The sequence below is a fragment of the Polypterus senegalus genome, chromosome 1, assembly GCF_016835505.1.
Source record: "Polypterus senegalus isolate Bchr_013 chromosome 1, ASM1683550v1, whole genome shotgun sequence".
Taxonomy (NCBI): Eukaryota; Metazoa; Chordata; class Cladistia; order Polypteriformes; family Polypteridae; genus Polypterus; species Polypterus senegalus.
This window is the reverse complement of record NC_053154.1, coordinates 240,308,674-240,329,565: the sequence shown is the minus strand read 5'-3', so window position 1 is coordinate 240,329,565 and position 20,892 is coordinate 240,308,674. Positions and strand designations below refer to the sequence as shown.

At 38.9% G+C, this 20,892-nt stretch overlaps 1 protein-coding gene across 1 annotated transcript in view; it reads right to left on the bottom strand.

Moving 5' to 3' along the window:
* The window catches only part of LOC120540109 (gamma-aminobutyric acid receptor subunit pi), a 191,887-nt gene that overhangs the window by 29,356 nt on the left and 141,639 nt on the right, over positions 1-20,892 (bottom strand). Inside the window, exon 7 of the mRNA XM_039770604.1 lies at positions 16,701-16,838. Within this exon, the coding sequence (XP_039626538.1) occupies positions 16,701-16,838 (138 nt within the window). The remainder of the gene's footprint in view (positions 1-16,700; positions 16,839-20,892) is intronic.

Here is a 20,892-nt window from a genome sequence, read left to right as displayed (position 1 = left end):
TTCTTATTGTTCCGCTGCCTTCTCAATTATATAATGCATGTTTTCTTCAGCGCTTTTTGGGCCTCTTTCTGGTTTTCTACGTACTGCGTAATTACGTGGAAGGCGTGATGATGTCACACGAAACTCCGCCCCCACGGGTTTCAAGCTCATCTCCATTACAGTAAATGGAGAAAAACAGCTTCCAGTTATGACCATTACGCGTAGAATTTCGAAATGAAACCTGCCCAACTTTTGTAAGGAAGCTGTAAGGAATAACCCTACCAAATTTCAGCCTTCTACCTACACAGTCAGTCAGTCATTGAGTGAGTCAGTGAGGGCTTTGCCGTTTATTAGTATAGATATATATTGGCGTAGCCGTCACTGCAGTCAGTGCTTTTCTTTCCCCAAGTAACCGATCGCCATACAATCAGCTCTGTAATAGACGTTAACCATCTGTAAGCTTAGCGCCGATTCTTCAAAACGTTTAAAGAACATTGAAATATCTTTGTAGTACATGTTTAATTATTCTATCCTTAACGACACTCCCAGTGAAGAATATAGATTATTTAAATGAAGTTAAAGTTTTATCTGTATAATTTAATAAACATATTTTGCTGAATTTCACCTTATAAATGATATCGTTTCTATTTCTGAACCGCGAGGTCCGTACAGGAAAGGCTTTAAAACATTTTGCAGTGGCTGAGACAGCGTGTCCTTGAAGCTGTATACCGATAATTCCCTTTCCGATCAGCTGCTGCTGTGATTCACACTCAGATACAGTGATATAAATACTCTGAGTGGTGCAGTGAGAGAAATATTGAAAAAGATGATCCGCTGTGGCAACTCCTAACAAGAGGAGCTGAAAGAAGAAGAAGAAGAAGAATTGAGAGTAACAACGCTAGAGCAGTTATGGTATTTGGAATACTACGGCTGTTCCCTCTACCATTATATTGTTACAAGTTAATTACAATCAGATGCATTACACTAATAAACAATATGCGGTTAGTTTCTGTGTATTTATAAAGCCGCGTCAGGAAAAGCTTTGACGCTGGGTGCCGCCAGTCTGCAAAACCGAGCGGAGAACTTGCGTACGGCAAGGCATGAGGTACCGTGGAAAAGTGCGTGGCTTTACGCCAAGTGTAGGTTTTATACATCGCGATTTGAACGTGAAAAAGTTCTTACGCAACGTTTCTGTGCGTACGCACCGTTTATACATGAGGCCCCAGATGTATAAAATTGTGTGTACACCAAGTTCCATGCACTTCCTAATTATATATCCCAATGAACATGACATTTAATGCATGTGCATGTGCCTACAGACCTACCAAGACTCCTTTCAATATTTCTCATATTTTAATATACAAATCAATATAAACAGCCCCTTCCTTTCAGTGCTTTGTTAAAAGGCAATGGCAAAAGCATATGGAAAAAAGAAGAATTTCAGTGAATGCAATATGGATGCAAGGAAAAAACTTACTATTTGTTGGCTTAAGCAGTGGTATAAGCAATAAAAGGAAGTTGACTGAGTGAAGCTGAGTGGCAGGAGCAATTGAAAGTTCAAGTTCAGAAAGTCCCCAAAATAAAAAAATGGTCAGATATCAAAGTCATTGTGAAAAGGCGAGTTGCAACCCACTGTCTCTTTAATCTGCTTCTGACAATAATATAAACACTGACCTCTGTACCAAAGACATGAATCCACATGGTGTTAGTGGTGCTGTGCTGAGCACGTCTTTGGGGGAGAGCTGCATACACAGCTCTGCCTCAAAAATTGCCACAAGACCGTCTGGCTGTGTGCTGACTGACGCTGGTCTGGAGTCACAAAATGAAATACTGGATGTAGTAAGAGGTGTGGCCAATGAACTAAGGAATATAAAGGCTGTACATATGATATTGACCACAAATTAAATGACTTGGTTAAAAAATAAATGCTGCATCTGATTACCTGTTTTTACATTCTGCTAATTACATTCAAACGATTGCTATCCGATTTGTCCTATACAGTTGGCATGGCGCGAATCAGTGATGACAGTGAAATATACAATCGGTCAAAACTTTACTTTGAAAAGCTCCTGAGGTTAAAAACCTGAGAGTGGACAAAACTTGCAAAGGAACAGGTAGAGCCCAATTCCTCAAAATCTGCCTTTGTAAAGCCGGCACCAGTTCAGCACACAGCTCCAAGAGGATAAATTTTGGAAATCAAAATCTACTTAGAAGCCAGTTGTCATCATCTGTAAATACGTGGCACTGCTTTGACGCTGGCTGCTGCCAGTTTGCAAAACTGAACAGAAGTGGCTCACCCAGTCCAGGTGGCTCCAGCTTTTAACAATAGGCATTCAGCTTGGCTAGATCCAAAAAAACAGGAAACTGGCATTTAAAGTTCAAAATATCAAAGTACACCTCACAAGAGGGGGAAATCATGAAAAACGCTAGCTTGTGAACAAAAGGTAACCATAAATCTTAATAAATTAATAAATCATTAGCAAAAAAAAAAAATAGAAAAAGAGAGCAAAATATTCAAAGGCAATCCAAAGCAAGAATCTCAAGAAATCAGAAAGAGCCAACAAAAAGTAAATAATTTGAAAAAAAATCCCAGTGCAACCCCAATAAATCCTTTCTCCAGGAGACACAAATAGCCAAAGGGAGAATCGAGCAGCAGTGATGTCAGTGTTGCAAGGAATTACGGCATATTCAAGGAGAAAACAACAACATTTATTTATATATCACATTTTCATACAAAGAATGCAGCTCAAAGTGCTTTGCAAGATGTCAAACAGAAAGTTACAAAAAAGGAAAAAACAAACAAGATAACCTAAAAATATTAATGACTAAGTAAGAAAATAAATAAATAAATAAATCCATATGATTTTATAAAACATAGAAGTATAATTAGTAGAAGGATAGTGTCCTTATATACAATTTCATAAAGTAAGTCTCTAAGGATAAGTTCAATGGTAAAGTCAGATGGAGGGAAGGATAAAGCACAAAAAGAAAAAAAAAAAAACTCCAGTAAAGCTGGAGAAAGAAACAAAGTTTGCAGGGGTTCTAAAGACAAAAAAACACCCAAGCCCCCCACTGTGCAATGAACCTAACATAAATGTGGTTAAGTCATTCTTCATTGTTTCAAGGGCCACAAATAACAAAGGACAAGTGAACATATTAAAAATAGCACATAAAGAAGAAAATGAATAGCTCAAAATTAATAATAACAATAAAACAGTCAGTAAATATAAACCAGGGAAAAAAAACCTGGCTGTAACATAAAACTGGGAAATCTAAATGGCATTTTTCTTTGATTATCAACAAATTCAAACTCTTTCAGAAGCACAATGATGACAACATGTTAACTTCTGGGACCGCATACCATAGAAACTGCCAGAATGTGGAGGCAAAATGGCCCTGCCCAGGGAAGAACAAAAAAGCAATAAAAGCGAGACTAAATGTTTTTTAATACCTTTCTAGATTTCCATTTCTAAAATAAAAATGTGCAAAAAATCAGATCTGCCACCTCAAAAATACCCATAGTGGAAATTAACAATTAATACAAAAGGGCTTCAACAAGTGTAAATAAATTTGTCAGCATACAGAATCACAACACTTGTATGGCCTGATAACTTGTCTTTTCCCCCAAAAGAAGCGGTGCTGGGAGGCTGTCATTTCTGGGAGCACTGTCCAGGCAGTGAATAAAGCCCCAGCCCATTCCTGAATGTCTGTGTTTGTAAATATTTTGCCTACAACATATCTGTATTTACTTTAAGTAATTCTATGGTTGCTTATTGTTGCCCATCATTTGTAGTGCATAAATACAGACCCATGCATATTAAGTGGAAGCCATTTGAAGATGACATGTAGCAGAAACAATGCTGGTTTTCACATGGCATCAAGTACAAGTGCAGCATTGTAATTTCCGGTATAAGTACGAGAACCATCTAAAGTATGGCAATAAATACACTTTACATTTTAGAGCTACTAGAACACAAAATCTCATTTGTAATCAAACAGCCTTGCACTAAAAACTTTTAGTGTACCTGCATCTTCCTCTATAGATTCCCACTACATTATTTTTGTCCCATAGACTATATGAAAATATTATAGCCTTTGTGACAAACCAGTTCCTTTCCAGTTTTGTAGTGCCCCTACATTACTATGTCCAAGGCCCTGTTCAAACAAAATGATCACCACCTCTGACAGATGCCTCACTCAAGCCATGTATCAGAGACTAGCAAAATATCCACACTTCACATCGGAGAAGTAGTGTGTTAAAGAAGTTATGAAAAAGAAAAGGAAACATTTTAAAAATAACGTAACATGATTGTCAATGTAATTGTTTTGTCACTGTTATGAGTGTTGCTGTCATCAAGGATTTAATTATCATTATTTCTTTCAATCAGGTTCGTATTTGTAGGACGTGTTGTATTCAAGTTACATTCCGTGTTTGTCAACTATTGTAAAGATAATAGGTTTCATTCATCGAAGTGTTCACTACCCAAATCGGTACTCGTGAATCTAAGATGTTTAACAGGCATTCCCAGTATTAACTTGTGGATTTGCCTGCAAATATTTAGCAGCAGCGTGTCTATGAACTTGTCAATCTGCCTGCGAGTATTTGGCGGCAGCGTCTCTATTAACTTGTGGATCTGCCTGCGAGTATTTAGTGGCAGCGTCTCTAATAACTTGTGGATTTGCCTGGGAGTATTTAGCGACAGCGTGTCTATTAACTTGTGGATTTTTCTGCGAGTATTTGGCGGCAGCGTCACAAAGTTGTTTTCGTCTAGCTGCATCATAAAATGTAACACAACGTCTGACATGCCTCCTTTTTACTGTTTTCTCACAGCTTGGATTGCTGCTGTCATAATCGGTTTGAGTTTCACGGTTTGTTTCAATTACGTTACTATTTGCAGGACTTCTATTGAAGTGACATTCAGCATCTGTTAAATGTTGTAAGCACACAACTGGTTTCATCGATAACTTCGCATCCAGCTTTTGAGAGTTGAAACATTCATAAACATCAAAGTGTCCACTATTCAAATCGTCACCTGTGAATCTAAGATGTTTAAGAGGCATTGGCGATTCTCCAAAGGTGTAAAATATTTGGCCATTTCGGTACACTTGAAAGCGACAACTGAACAATTCAGCTGTAGCCATAAACTCACATGCAGAACCATAGGTGAAGGGCTTAAGAATTTCACTCTTATAGTGCTCCTGTGTAGTATAATTATGTCCTGTACCATCATTTTTCCACACCTTGAACCTGTCCCAGTCATTCAATTCATAAGACACAATGTTCCTCCGGATATCAAGAGTGAACCTGATATGGCGGTGCAAAATGTAACACAGAGAATGGAAAAGGCAGGCAGCATCTCCGGGCATGGAAACGACTCAGTAAGTAACAGTTCTTTGATCGATGGTGATCACCTCGATAGACATGTTAATGGGGGTACGGTTGGAACGGTAAAGGAAATGGGTACCTGAACAGTAAACTAAGTCTAATATACCTACACAATAATTATAATCGTAATAAACGAACAATAAAACGGCGGAGAAGCCATGGATTAAATAAAAAGGCTGCAGTTATCAGCAGGGAGACGTGAATCCCGTGGCGAAGCAAGGAAGGGAATGTAGAGACTGGAGCGACGGACGGCCTTATATAGGAAGGCAGCCAACAACGTGGGAGGCGTTGGGATGGGGGACGCAACGCTGCCTCACACGGCAACCGAGCTGCAGGCTATGGACGTATATATGTACATAAGTAGGATTCAGTTATGACTGTTATGCGTAGAATTTTGAAATGAAACCTGCTTAACTTTGTAAGTAACCTGTAAGGAATGAGCCTGCCAAATTTCAGCCTTCATGGGAAGTTGGAGAATTAGTGATGAGTGAGTCAGTGAGGGCTTTGCCTTTTATTAGTATAGACTAGCAAAATACCCGCGCTTTGCAGCGGAGAAGTAGTGTCTTAAAGAAGTTATGAAAAAGAAAAGGAAACATTTTAAAAATAACGTAACATGATTGTCAATGTAATTGTTTTGTCACTGTTATGAGTGTTGCTGTCATATATATATATATATATATATATACACACACATATAAATATACATATACATATATACATATACATACATATCTACATATACACACATCAACATATATACATACATATATACATATATATACATATACACATCTACATATTTATACATATATATACACATATCAACATATATATACACATACAGTACATATACACACATACATATACACATATATATATAGTGTGAAGGACAGCCGGGTCCCATGCCCGGCAGGGACGCCCCTGCTGCTTATGTTCCGGGGGAGCCGCCATGGGCAGTCCAATACATCCCCCGGGACGCTTGGTGGCAGCCTCCCTGGCCGACGGTGATTCCCCAACCGCCCGCAGGGCTCCATGGGAGATGGAGTCCTCCACAGCTGGGTTGGGGCCCAGGGTGGCCGCTGGGGGGCTGTCTGCTTCCCACAGCCCGGCTGGACGAGTCTTCAGCCCCACCCGGAGGTGCAATTAGGACCAGGTGGTTAATCACGTGGAACACTTCCAGTAGGGCTATAAAAGGGCCCAGCCACCACCACTCGAAGAGCCAGAGTTGGGAGGAAGGAGACGAAGCTTGTCTGGGAGGAGTGGTGGAGAGAGGTGAAGAATTGTGTTCTGTGCTTGGTGATTTTGGAACTGTGTTTGGGCTGTGTGGAACGGGGAAGACGTGTCCCACAGCTGAAGAAAAATAAAAGTCATTGTACTTTTTATACGTGCCTCTGTGTCTTTCTGTGTCGGGTCAGGCGCCTATATAGCACCTTTATTACAATATATACACACATACATACATACATATATATACATATCTACATAAATGTATACATACATATCTATATATATATACACATACATACATACATACACACATATTTATATATATATATATATATATTGTGGAAATGGCCCGGACACAGACAGGCAGACATGTTGAAAGTCACCACCACACGTTTATTTTACAAACTATTTACAAAGTCCAAAAGTGCACACACCCCAAGTCCCCAAAGTCCTGGCCAAACAACACCTTGCCTTTCTTCAGGCCGCCTCCACTCTCGCTCCTTCTGCCTTGTCCTGCTTCGACCCGACTCCAGCCTCGAATGAAGGGAGGTGGCCCCTTTTATCTGCACCCGGATGTGCTCCAGGTGCTCCCCGGCAATCTCCCGCTGCCACACCCCTGTGTGGCAGAAGTGCCGGCTGTTCTCCCGGAAGCTCTCTGGGTGTCCCTGCTTCTCTTCCCCCCAGCACTTCCTGGTGTGGTGGAAGTGCTGAGGTCCAGGGTTCCCAAGGCATTGGGGCACCCCCTGGCGGTGACCCCGGGACCCTACAGGGTCTACCCGTGGCCCCCAATGCAACCAGGGTGGCCGCCCCCACGTGATCCAGGACGGGCGTAGACCCTCTTCCGGTCCTTCAGGGCGTCCCGGCTGGGTCATCGCCCCTGGCCTCCCTGACAATATATATATAGGAAAATCCCTGCGCCTCGCAGCGGCAAAGTACTGCTTTTAAATTTTTATTAAGAAGAAAAGTAAACCTTTTTAAACTGAGGGAAAATATACCAATAATTATTTGTTAAGGACCTCTTTGTATACCACGTTGTCAGTTCAGCACTCTGGTTGTAATATGACCAAGCTGTGCGAGCTTACTCTTGAGCATGCAACGTATAGTTGTCCAGGAGAAAAGCAATTTTGCCTCAATCAATGGGAACCTTTTGTGGGGTCTGTCCCTGAGATTTATTAATTGTCATCGCGAAGCAGAGCCTTACTGGAAATTGGTGGCATTTGAATTGAAATGGGAGGTTATAACGGGGATGCAAGGAATATAAACTCTCTACCCTGAGCAACTGCCAGTAAAGATAGTTAACTCAATTAGGTTCTTTTGCAGACATGTGACCTGAAGTCTCGTGCCGTTACAAAGTTTCGGTGGCTGTAAGGTTTTCAGTAACATTATTGGTGTCCCAACCCTCAAAATTAGATTATGCTGAGTAGTGCCTGGAGGATTGAGAGTGTGGATAAACTCTAGAGACAGAGTGTGTATTACTTGTGGATTTTTCTGTGAGTATTTGGTGGCAGCGTCACAAAGTTGCTTCCGCAAGACCGCGTTAGCAGCGGAGCTCATCTCGGAGCAAAATGAAGTGAATGAAATGAGGTGAATGGGAGGATAAATGATGATATGACTCCCCCACCCGCCTTAACTGTCAATCCCCCCACAAACACAGTCTCTCGGAATTTGCATAAGCACAGTCCTTCACCAGCAATTTTAACTTAGTTACAAAGTGATCAAAACTCTCGTTTATACCCTGCGTCCTCTCATTAAACTTGTATCCCGCAAATATCGTATTAGTCGTGAGTATGACAAACACCAGCGGCAGCTTGTCTATGAACTTAATTTAAACTTTAGGTTTACACCATGCTTTGTTTCCGCAGTAGCTGCACTTATGAATATGCTTGTATGCATCATTCGCCTGATATTCTTTTTCTGCCTTATCAATTCTGTAATGCATTTTTTTTTCAGCACTCCTGCAGAGCTCAGCTCGGAGCGAAATGAAGTGAATCAAATGAGGTGAATGGGAGGGGAGATGATGAGATGACTTCCCCACCCACCTTAACTGTCAATCCCTCCACAAACACAGTCTCTCGGAATTTGCATAAGCACAGTCCTTCACCAGCAATTTTAACTTAGTTACAAAGTGATCAAAACTCTCGTTTATACCCTGTGTCCTCTCATTAAACTTGTATCCCGCGAACATCATATTAGTCGTGGGCATGGCAAATGCAAGCGGCAGTCTGTCTATGAACTTAATTTAAACTTTAGGTTTACACTGTGCTTTGTTTCTGAAGTAGCTGTACTCATGAATATTCTTGCATGCATCACTCGGCATGACAAACGGCAGCGGGAGCGTGTCTATAAACTTAATTCAATCTTACGGTTTACACCGTGCTTTGTTTCCGCAGTAGCTGCACTTATGAATATGCTTGTATGCATCACTCGCTTGATATTCTATTTCTGCCTTATCAATTGTGTAATGCGTTTTTTCTTCAGCGCTCTTCCTTGCTCTCTACGTGGGAGGCGTGATGATGCGAGACTCAACTGCGCCTCACACGGCGAGCGAGCTGCAGGCTATTACAGTACTGTATATGGATGAAAATAGGTTCCAGTTATGACCATTATGCGTAGAATTTCGAAATGAAACCTGCCTAACTTTTGTAAGTAAGCTGTAAGGAATGAGCCTGCCAAATTTCAGCCTTCCACCTACACGGGAAGTTGAAGAATCAGTGATGAGTGGGTCAGTGAGTGAGTGAGTCAGTCAGTCAGTGAGGGCTTTGCCTTTTATTAGTATAGATCGACATTCTAGCACACACCACACAGACAGACACACTATGCTTTTCATTCTAGAAATACCAATATTTTGATTTATCAGTATACAGTATATACAGTATTACAATTGTACTCTACCATTATTATCCTGTTACCCTTTTAAAATTGCGTATTTGATTAAATTTTCACCTGCATAATAAATAATCCTTTCTTACAGATAATTTGCCCAGGAGACATAAAAATCCATGCCATTGAATAACTTTAAAATAATTATAGTTTTGCTTTTTTTTTGCTCCTGCTCACCTAAATATTATACTGCCAGACAGTATACTGACTTATATAGATTTATTTTTTAATCACTTACATGCTTTATTTTCAAATATTGATTTATTTTAGAATCTTATAGACTGTTTCTTAATGATCATTTAAGGGGAACAGATGTTTCAAATACCATAAAAAATGTGCATTTTCATCAAAATTATTTGGTTTGGATGGCTCTCTTTCTGACATTCACTCACTGTCTCTCTTTCTCACACGTTCCAAAAGCAGTTTGTCATTTATGTTATCTTGGAATATGTTGTTGTCAACTCTTTCCTCAGGCCAGCTATGTGTTAGAAGAAATCATTTAGCAGCTATCAAAATGTCATGTATATTTCCACCTCCTGATTACATATGCTATTGTTTCAATTTTGTGATGCTAAGTAATGCAGAGTACAGCAGGCAATGCTATAAGTCATCACTTACTGCTGCAGTGTATGCTGCCCATGGCTTCTCACAGAGGAATTGAATGCTGGCTTCAATCCAGTATACAAGACATACTGTAAAATAAAGCATTCTTAAAAGTTCAAAATGCCCCTGTCATTCTGTGCTGTGGGTTCAAGAATTGAGAGATGCTGTAACAAGTATGAGTTTGCATTTCTGTGTGTATAGTATATACACTGCATAATGGAATGGAGGGCTATAATAATACTAGGATTCAACTCCCAGTTTTACAATATAATGTACAACATATGCAATATACTGAAAAACATATTGTGATGGAATTCCAAAATTGGGTCAGTATTAACTTTACCAGGCATTATTGATCTCATTTTAGGGCCAATTTGGCTCTAAAATCCAGTACAGAGATATTCTGTTTTAGAAAAAAAGATTAATTTCCTCCTTGCCTGTATAGATATGACAGAGACAGACTTTTGGACCAAACATCTGGGACTTGGTATCTAAAAAAATTTCATATTAACTTGGCAAAGCCTTATATGCTTCTCTTTTACTCTTTTACACATCTTCTAAAGAATTAAAACATATTTCTTTCACACTTGTCTGTTGTGCAGGCTACACTGTCTTCACATCACCAGTCTTTCAATTTCAATCACACCAAAGCTAATGTAAATAGAAATGTGCAGTTAATGTATGCATTTTTGAACTTATGGCATCTGAGAAGCCCAGTCTGTGATAAAAAAAGGTCAACCTAAAACACACTAAGTCACAACTGTTAAAAAGATCCAGGCATTACTGTAACCTGTAAAGATAAACTCACTGAGAGCCCTGGACAGCCAATAAACCACTTCTACTTTGTAGCTTATTATTTGGCCAACAAAATGGCAGTGTAAAGTTACAGAAAACATAGGCAACCTCAATGGTGGAATAAATTGTAATAAAGTTGTAATCTTAATCGGTTAGCCTCAAAACAGTGGCAGTTGGAAGTTAGTAATATTTTGAACAGAGATTGAAATCTCAATATGAATGGAGGAAGAGTAGCCTGCTGATGTAGTCAGATCTAAAGGAAGGGTGGTTGTGTACCAATTTCTTTTATACCCAGCCAATGTGTTAAAAGAATTGACAGAAAAGAACATGTAGGAGATAACATTGGACCTTAGATAAAAAAAAAACAGAATGTTGTTAACAAACAGGTAAGTCTTACGATGGATATTGTTAAAGGCTACATGGCAAATTAGTTGCAAAGGGCTCAAGATTTTTACCTTAGTCTTCTTGTTAAAAAAGTCTTATAATCTGGGGAAATTTCTATAACACAGTCAGTTTCTTCATAAAAGCAAGTCAACAATCTTTTATTGCCCTCAGAATCATCATTAACAGAACATAAATATAAAGCCTTGTGAGGGACAGCCAGCAGCCTGGCTCGGCTGGGATGCCAACAGCCTTTAAGAACATGTGGAGACAGGTTATACAGGGCATTGTCTCTCCCAGGATGCTAGATGACAGCCAACCCAGGCTGGTATCCCCGCATGGGTGCCCACAAGGCATGCCGGGTATTGTAGTCCAGGGGTACAGCCCTGTTGGGTCCCATGGGATCTACCGGGGGAGCTGTGGGATTTGGGAGTCCCTACTCTGTAGGGCTCTAACCTTACCCGGAAGTGCTTCAGAGCCACAGCTTCATATCACTGAAACAGAAACAGTGACTCCTTAGTTTAAAAAAAAAAAAGCTGCTCCTGAATTCGAAGCAGTAAAGGGGAAGGCTCAGCGGTGCGTAGGTAAGTGGCCAACATTAAGAAGCCTGATCAGGCACAAGCGGCTGTAGGAGCAGATAAGCAACAGATATTCACTAAGCAAGTTTTATTTATTTATTAATTTTAGATTGGAATGTTCTTAGAGGTCCTTAGTTAAGTTGGCGACAACATAAGGGTTCATTAATATAGGGGAATACAAACAGTGCGAATGGAGAGATTTTAAATAAGGAATAAGAGGAGTGTATAGTTAGGAGAACAGACAGAGAAAAGTAAAGTTAACTTCATAGAAGGACAAACTGCAGGCAGTTGAGAGGGAGAAAGATCACTTAACTGCACAACTGGAGAAAGAGTTGGCTGGCCTGCGTTGTAGTAGAGAATAGGAGGACCTGTCCCAGGTGTCCTTTAGAGAGAGAGTGTGCATACCTAACATGTTGTGGGAGGAGATCCTAGACCAGACAAGTAGAGATAGGTGGGTCATGGCCACAAGGCATAAGGTAAAGGGTGCACACTGTCCGGGGGCATCAACCCCAGAATTAGAAGAGTCAAACCACTTTCAGGTCCTTGTGAACCTGGATGGTATCTCTGATGATTCTGAGGGGGTAGGCAGGGATGAGGAGTCCCAACAGGCCACCTCAAAACCACTTCCCTGAAAGAGAGGGGTAGTGATAGTTGGGGACTTAGTCATTAGGGAGATTAAAGCGCAGGTTTGCACCAGAGACATAGTTTTGCACGGTGTGTTGACTTTTGGGTGTACAGGTGGGAGATCTCCCTGGAAGAGTGGATAGGCACTTGGCCAGGCGGTTGTGGATCCAGTTGTCTTTGACCATGTTGGAACAAATGATATACATAAGGGTAGTATGTCAGTTCTAAGATCCATATTCAAAGAGTTAGGTACCAGGCTGAGGAGCAGAACTGACAAGGTAGTCTTCCCTGAAGTTCTGCTTGTGCCATGCACCAGTCCAGGTAAGACTGAGGAGATATGAAGGCTTAATGTGTGGCTCATATCTTCGTGCAGGGTAGAATGGTATAGGTTTATGGGGCATTAGGACTCCTTTTGGAACTGATGGAACCTGTTCCGCTACAACGGAATACATCTTAACCATAGAGGTCTACGTTTAAACGTAGAAGGAGTAACACTTTTAAAATAGTCTTGCCTAAATGCTAGAAGTGTCAAAAATAAGACAAGTGAGATGGAGTTGTATGTTGTAGAGCAAAAATTTGATATTATAGCAATAATGGAAACCTGGCTAAATAACAAAGATGGGTGGAAGTATAACATAGAGGGATACACATTTTTTAGGGATGAGAGACAGAACTGAAATGGAGATGGAGTTGCTGTTTATGTCAAACAGAATTTAAATGTAAGTCATCTTCAGTTGGATGATGAGGCCCATCTTAGTGAGGACATGTGGTTTTGCCTGGAAAGTGTTAAGGAAAGAGGACTTATTCTGGCAGTGTGTTATAGACCACCCAATGCAGACAGTAACTTTAACACACATCTTTTTAGTTATTTTAAAAAGGCAAATTTACAGGGGGATATTATAGTCATGGGGGACTTTAATTATCCAAATATTAGCTGGCATAACCTTGCAAATCGCAGAACAAGAGAGCAGGAGTTTTTAGAAGTAATCAGTGACTGCTATTTAACACAGTATGTTAAAACACCAATGTGGGGTGAAGCTTGTGTGGATTTAGTATTTTATAATAGTTATGGTAAAATTGAGTGTGTAGAGGTGATTGAACCACTAAGGTCAAGTGACCATAATATAATACAATTCTAAATGTTTTGTAATAGTGCGGATGCAAAAAGTAATATTTCTGAGTTTAACTTTGGTTGGGCAAATTTTCTGCAGATATGGCAAAGTATATGGAAGATAGACTGGGATAAGCTTTCAAAGGTGGAGACAGCTAAGTAGTAGTGTAGCAGGTGTAAAAAATGTTTACATGCAAGACAGATACAGTACATACCTAAATTTGGAATTAATAGGAAATTATAAAAAAACTTCACAGTTGGTTAATAAAGAGTTAAATAAGAAGCTGCAAAGGAAAAAAGCAGTTGAATAAGGCATAAGACTAATAACTCCAAAAGTGAATCATAGAGCATATGAGAAGATAAGGGGATATTAGGAAGGCTAAAAAACAGTAGGAGAGGAATATAGCAGATAAGGCAAAAGAAGACCCTAAGAGATTATTTCAGTATTTTATTAGTAAGAGAACAGTCAAGGAGGAGTTGAAATACATCAGGAATAGTAAAGGGGAATTAAAACAGACAGCGAAACAGCGGATGCTCTAAACCTGCATTTTTCTGAGGTGTTCACAACTGAGGAAGTGGATAACCTCCCAGCAGTAAATGGGACTACTAAGGAGGTACTGAGTGATTTAGAAATTGTAGAGGGAGAAGTACTGCTCTGATGAAATTGGCTGAAATCAAGCAAATCACCAGGACCAGATAATATTTAACCCTGAGTACTTAAAGAGACTAACGAGTACATATATAACCCCTTGACACATATTTTTAGGAAATCACTGCACACTGGTGAGATTCCGAAGGACTGGAAAATGGCAAATATTATCCCGTTATATAAAAAGGGTGACCAGGCAGATCCAAGAAACTATAGGCCAGTAAGCATAACGTGCATCACAGAAAAATTAATGGAAGGAATTATTAAGGATAAGATTGAGCAGCACATGGCAAGTACAGGAGATTTTCTGAATATTCAGCATTGGTTCAGAAGAAGGAGGTCATGTTTTATCAACATGCTGGAATTCTATGAGGAAGCAACAACAGGATATAATCAGTGGAGCATATGATATCATTTATATTGACTTTCAGAAAGCATCTAATAAGGTGCCACATGAGAGGTTAGCCATCAAAGAGTTAAGAGTGGTGTTCCAAAGGGTCAGTGCTAGGGTCGCTGCTATTTTTAATATATATAATTGATTTAGATATGAATATAAGTAATAATCTGGTAAATATGCAGATGATACCAAGATAGGTGGATTGGTAGATAATTTAGAATCTGTTAAATCATTATAGAAGGACTTGAACAGCATAAAGGCTTGGGCAGATTTGTGGCAGATGAAATTTAATGTCAGTAAATGTAAAGTATTACATATAGTGAATAAAAATGTTAGGTTTGAATACTCAATGGGAGGTCTGAAAATCAAGAGTATACCTTATGAAAAGGATTTATGAGTAGTAGTGGACTCTATGCTATCAACTTCCAGACAGTGTTCAGAAGTCACAAAGAAGGGAATAGAATGTTAGGTTATATAGCACAATGTCTGGTGTGGAGTACAAGTCCAAGGAGGTTATGCCTAAGCTTCTAATGTGCTGGTGAGGCCTCATCTGGAGTACTGTGTGCAGTTTTGGTCTCCAGGCTACAGAAAGGACATAGCAATGCTAGAAAATGTCCAGTGAAGAGTGACTAGGCTTATTCCAGGGCTACAGGGGATGAATTATGAAGAAAGATTAAAAGAGCCAAGCCTTTTCAGTTTAAGCAAATGAAGATTCAGAGGTTAGCTGATTGAAGTTTTTAAAATTATGAAGGGAATTAGTTCAGGGGATTGAGACTGTAATTTTAAAATTAGTTCACTAAGAACATGGGAACACGGTTGGAAACTTGTTAAGGGTAAATTTCGCACAAACAGTACATTTCTTCTTTACACAGAGAACCGTATACACAGACAGTAGGATTTCAGGGACTTTCAAAACTAGACTTGATATTTTTTTTAGAATTAAGTGGATAGAAGTGCCGAGCTTTGTCGGATTGAATGGCCTGTTCTTGTCTAGATTGTTCTAATGTTCTAATCACTGCAAGTACTTCTAAAGATTGGGTAAAAGGTGCTGCCTGCCACAACTCAATGAGCTAGAGTCAGGAGGAAGGAGGACAATGCTTGTATGGAGAAGTGGAGACAGTGGCACAGAGTGAGAAAAATAAGACAGACAGAAAACATAGCATTGCTATGTGCTTGCTGTTTGCTGGGTTTATTGTACTTGTGTGTGTGGTGGGAAACACTTACATGAGGAGAATCCCACAATAAAACTCTTTCATTCCTTTTACACTTGTATGTTTGAGCCTTTGTATCAGGTGTTTGGGGAGATGAAGCGCCCCATGGTGGCTACAACCTTTTGATGTGAGGGGGTTGAGCACGAAATGCTGTTTATTATCAATGGCAACCTTCAGTTGTGATGGTACTGTCCAAATGTTATATGACTTTTGAAAAGTCATGTTTATTATTATATGTGGACTTTATATTCATATTACATTTTCACTTGACCTCTAAATGCTGTTTTTGAAATGATAGCTGTCTACCAGCCACCTACTTCTCTCCTTGCACCCCATTCTGTTTTTTAGCTTTGACCAACACCTCCAATAAATACGATTCTTTGAGCAGTGAGATATTAGAGAGGTGCTTCCAAGATCTTTCTAATATACGGGAATGCAAGGAATCACTTGATATTGTGCTGTGAACCTGCTTAACATGGAAGTAATTAAAAATCTATATAAATATACACCTACACAGAATTCAAAGAATCCATTTTCAAGAGACTGCTGAATGCCATCCTAATCAATCCACTGGTGCTCAAAAACTGTGAAGCTTGCCTAAATATGATATGTTATGGCAGGATGATAAGAGGTGGTATCCAATGTGGCCATAGTCTCTGTATCACAAAAATCATCATTCCCTCTGAGGAAAAAAGCTGTTAAATCACTTTTCTTCACAGATTTTCAAAGGCCATGCCAAGTTAAGTTTATGTGAAATACTCATTGAGCTATAACCACATTTTGTACAAATAATATATATAGCAAAATGAAACAATCAAATAATGCTGCTGACTTGTATCTTATCATCTTTCAAAATATGTAATGAAAATATTCACTTACCTGTCTCATAAATGGCTTCTGATACTGAGGTATAATAATCTTCCACAGTATACTGGGCTAAGCGCAATGTATCCAGCCCACTCACTGAATCATTTCCTCTTGTCCAGTAAAACATGACATCATTGACATTGTAACCCCCTTTAAAAGAGTTGTAAAAAATAAAGAGAAAATTAAATTTTGCGATTTAAATGATAAAATTCCAGTAAATACTGCTATAATTCTAGATGACAGCGAAAAGTATTTTTATTTTTCCTCTGCAGAGAGGGTTACAAAAAAAGGTAACTAAATACATGCAGTTCTGTATTATATATACATAAAAAGAAAAGCAGGCATATTCTGTATGCAGGATAAGTTAAAGATAATTTAATGTTTTGAAGCATTAACCTTGCAGATACCTCTGTATTAAAACTGAAGCAGCAAGACAAGTTTGTAGCATTGAATGTCACGTAATACATTTTTAATTCAGTGTAGTTCAAAATCATACAGCCTTGATTTTTTTTTGCATATATCTTTGCAGGTTGTACCACAAATATTCAGCAATAATTTGGTATGTGGAAGTTACAATTCAACACAACTATAAGGTACACATTTTATTGACTAGCTCAAAATGATGTACATATTTAAAAATACTGTAAAATAGCACATCAACACAACGTAATAAAACAAAATCAATGTGTACAATTAGAGCTGACATGCATATACACACTCACATACACATACAGTATATAGTATACAATAGATACATACAGTATACAATTTGAAAGCAGTAGAGCACCCACTGGTATCTCCCCATATTATGTCAAGAGCCCCAAAATGGAAATTATTATCAGAAAGACAAGGGAATGATAATTACAGGAAGAATGCTAAGTATCACAAAAAAAAGAAAAATCTCTGGTGGTTTAGTTTTCTCACTTGAAAGGTATTACCAAGTACTGTACTATTCTACTTACTTACCCTTTCCTTTGTATTTCTGGGTGTGATAACATTTAATGCGAGAAGCATCTACTGTGATAGCTTTGTCTAACTGTCTGTCTGCAAGAAAATCTCCCCAGTGGACAACTTTTATTTACACTTATTCTTCAAAGAAGAAGTTCAGTTTTCATTAAGGTATCTCAAACAGATTGCACCGTGCAAAGATTTTAATTTGCAAAATTTGCCTTTGAGAATCACTGATGGATCAACAAACTTATGTATATTAAAGCAGAGAAAAATTCAGTGTGACTTCAACTGCAAATTAGTTTACTGTTTCAATATTATCTAGACAGCAGTTACACCAAACCATATATTTTTCTCCTTTTCACCTTTGATAGCTGCTGCTGACAGCAAACAGATCCCCTATACAAGTTAATTAAATATCATTATGCTGTGTGCAAGGGAATTGCAGTCACGAGTTGCTTGCTTGTGTGCACATTTTCTGTTAGCAAGTACAGCTGGAAACCTCTGCATCAGTGAATTCTTTCTGCTTTATGAAATCTTCTCAGTTGCTTGAGCACAAATGGAAGAGGATCAGTGCGTCAGTATCTTACTCCTCCCAATGCTTTAAGTCATAACAGATAGCTTAAATGATCTTCCTAACTCTAAAAGTATAAAATGCAAGCATGGAAGGCTTTCTAGATATGAATGCCCTGAAGTACCCTGTGGTGTGTAAGTCATTATGTACAGAGTAAATTTACTCAGTATTTACCTTACGCTAAGCCAACCTCACCGCTGCATTTACCATCACAGTGCCACATTCACCTGCTTTCCATAATGGCTGGTCACCATAATAAAGTTTTCCTTTCTCTTATGTTATTATCTAACATTTGTCATAACATAATAGCTTTGCAAGTTCCATTTCATGTTAATTAATACAGCCAGACATGTTTAAGCACATAAGGAATTAATTACAAAAGTTTTTTTTTTTATTGTTAGGTTTAATTGACAATTGCAAATTGTCTCCATGCTTGAATATGGTGTGCATATATAAGCAACAGAGAATGGTCCCAGTGATCGACTAGAGTTCTGTCCAGGCCTGTTTGCAGCCTATTGCCCTATCCTGCTAGGAAAGCTTCTGGCCTCCACAACCATGAAATGGATTGAGAAGGTTCTAGAACCTAGCTACTGAACTCAGTTCTCTGAGGGCTGCAGTGTCTACACAGTCCTTGAACACACCTTGAATGTTGTATGAGTACATTTTATAGCGTGTTTCACTTTTTCCAAAATCTCAGCATTTGTTCTTCCCACCAATACGTTTTAGCGCAGTAAATCAAACAGCTCATCATGGGTGAACGTTAAAGATCAAGGTTACATCAGGGCCAAGCAGCAGAATCACTTCCTGCGCTAGATGAGTAAGGATTGCCTGCTTTTTTGGATGCACAATAGAATCCCATTTGTCTCCTGGGGAATGACCATTCTGTCCACATGACAGAGCAGAAAAACTGTTCCTGTTTCCCAACAGCCCTCATAAATCTTATCCTGTTTTTTAGTAGATCAGGAACCCTTAGCTTGTTTTGAGTTGTCTCCACTCTGGCACCCTAAGAAATTGTAGCAGGCTTTATTTCCTACTACATACCTGGTGCTACTCACCTACATCTGTGGGATTTCACCATCTATCTGGATTTGAGAATACTATTCACTGTCCTCAGCCTAGTGCCACCTCTAACCTTGGGAATCCCTTACCAGCCAATCAACCCTCCAAAAAATGAAAATACATGTATATGGTAATGCAAAATGCATCAATAGTGATGGTGAAGTTGCTGTTTACATTATTCTAGACGAACATACATCTTTTGCAGCTCAGATCCTCATAAAAGCAACACAAGAGTCTAGTTTCTGACCAATTTATTATAATTTACAAACAGAAGCAAGTTTCACATTATCTGTGGAAAGAAAGGACAAGACACCTGGAATTATTAGTTGAAGGACTGATAAGAGTATGCATACTGATCAAACATAAGGCATCTGTTAATCCTAACAATCTCATAAACACAAAGCACTTAACAGATTTTATTTGTTTTGCGTGTAGACTAAATCATCAGTGATTTAAAGTTCAAAATATCAGGTACTTTGAACTTATTCTGAAATTTGTGAGATTGTACTGTATTATAAAATACTTAAATGGAAATAAAGAGGATTTTAATAGTATGCTTGGACTGTATGTGACCCACTGAGTCTACTTAATCTGCAGTACCCATTTACAGGCTCTCAAAAGTAACATAATAATAAATAATTTTCCTAATATTAACAGGCTTGTCACTTAAGCATTGCCTCAGCATAAAAGTTTCTTACTGTATAAAGAACAGCTAAATGAAGCTTTGACACCAATAGACGGCTCTTTCCTTTGAGGCAATCCCCTGGATCCCTGTAATTTCAAAGGAATCTTGTTGATATGATGCGGAGAAGCTCATGCTAAAAGATAAATTATTAACTGTAAAATTTACAGCATAAAACTTTTTTTCCCCTTTTCTCCTTCTGTTTTCTGCCCGCACTTATTTGCTCACAATTAGACTTGGCAAGTGTCAACAGAGATAAGCATCACTGTCTCTTTTGCCAGATAGATTTATTAAGTATTAATGTTACATATTAGCAAAAATGAGTGCTGTAATTGAATGATTGTTAATTGCATAATTTAAAATGGAGGCTCCATCCAGCCTTTGGCACTGCAGAACAAGAACAAGATAGGTCCCTCATAGGCAAAGGTCCCCTTAATTTGATTTATGAATCCAGGAAAAGGTGGCCGATTTTTACATTACTATGCTCTCCCATTATCTGTTTTACTGTAGGATTTATTTTCAGTTCAATACAGTAATTGTAAAGAAAGCATTAAACTTGTTGACACATCAATTTACACCTCTCAAGTTCCACCTCACTGGTAATAAGTGCTGCTGCCTCACAACTCAAGATGATGTCTTCCAAATTCTGGCCAGCTCAATGTCACTCTGGTATCTAATGTTTACCATATATTCGTATGGGCTTTCATCTCACAGCTCAATGACAGGTTAACTTGACTTGCACCTCTAAATTTGTGAGTGTGAGTAAATGTGGATATCAGCTTGTATGCCGTTGGTTCACGCTCCAAAGACTGATGACTTCTATTCTTCACCTTCTGGTTCTGAGATTTTCTTCACTCTCTTTTTATAATAAATTGGAATAATTGGCAACAATTAAGTAACTGCCTGTGTATGAAGGTTGAATTGTTACTACATTGACATGT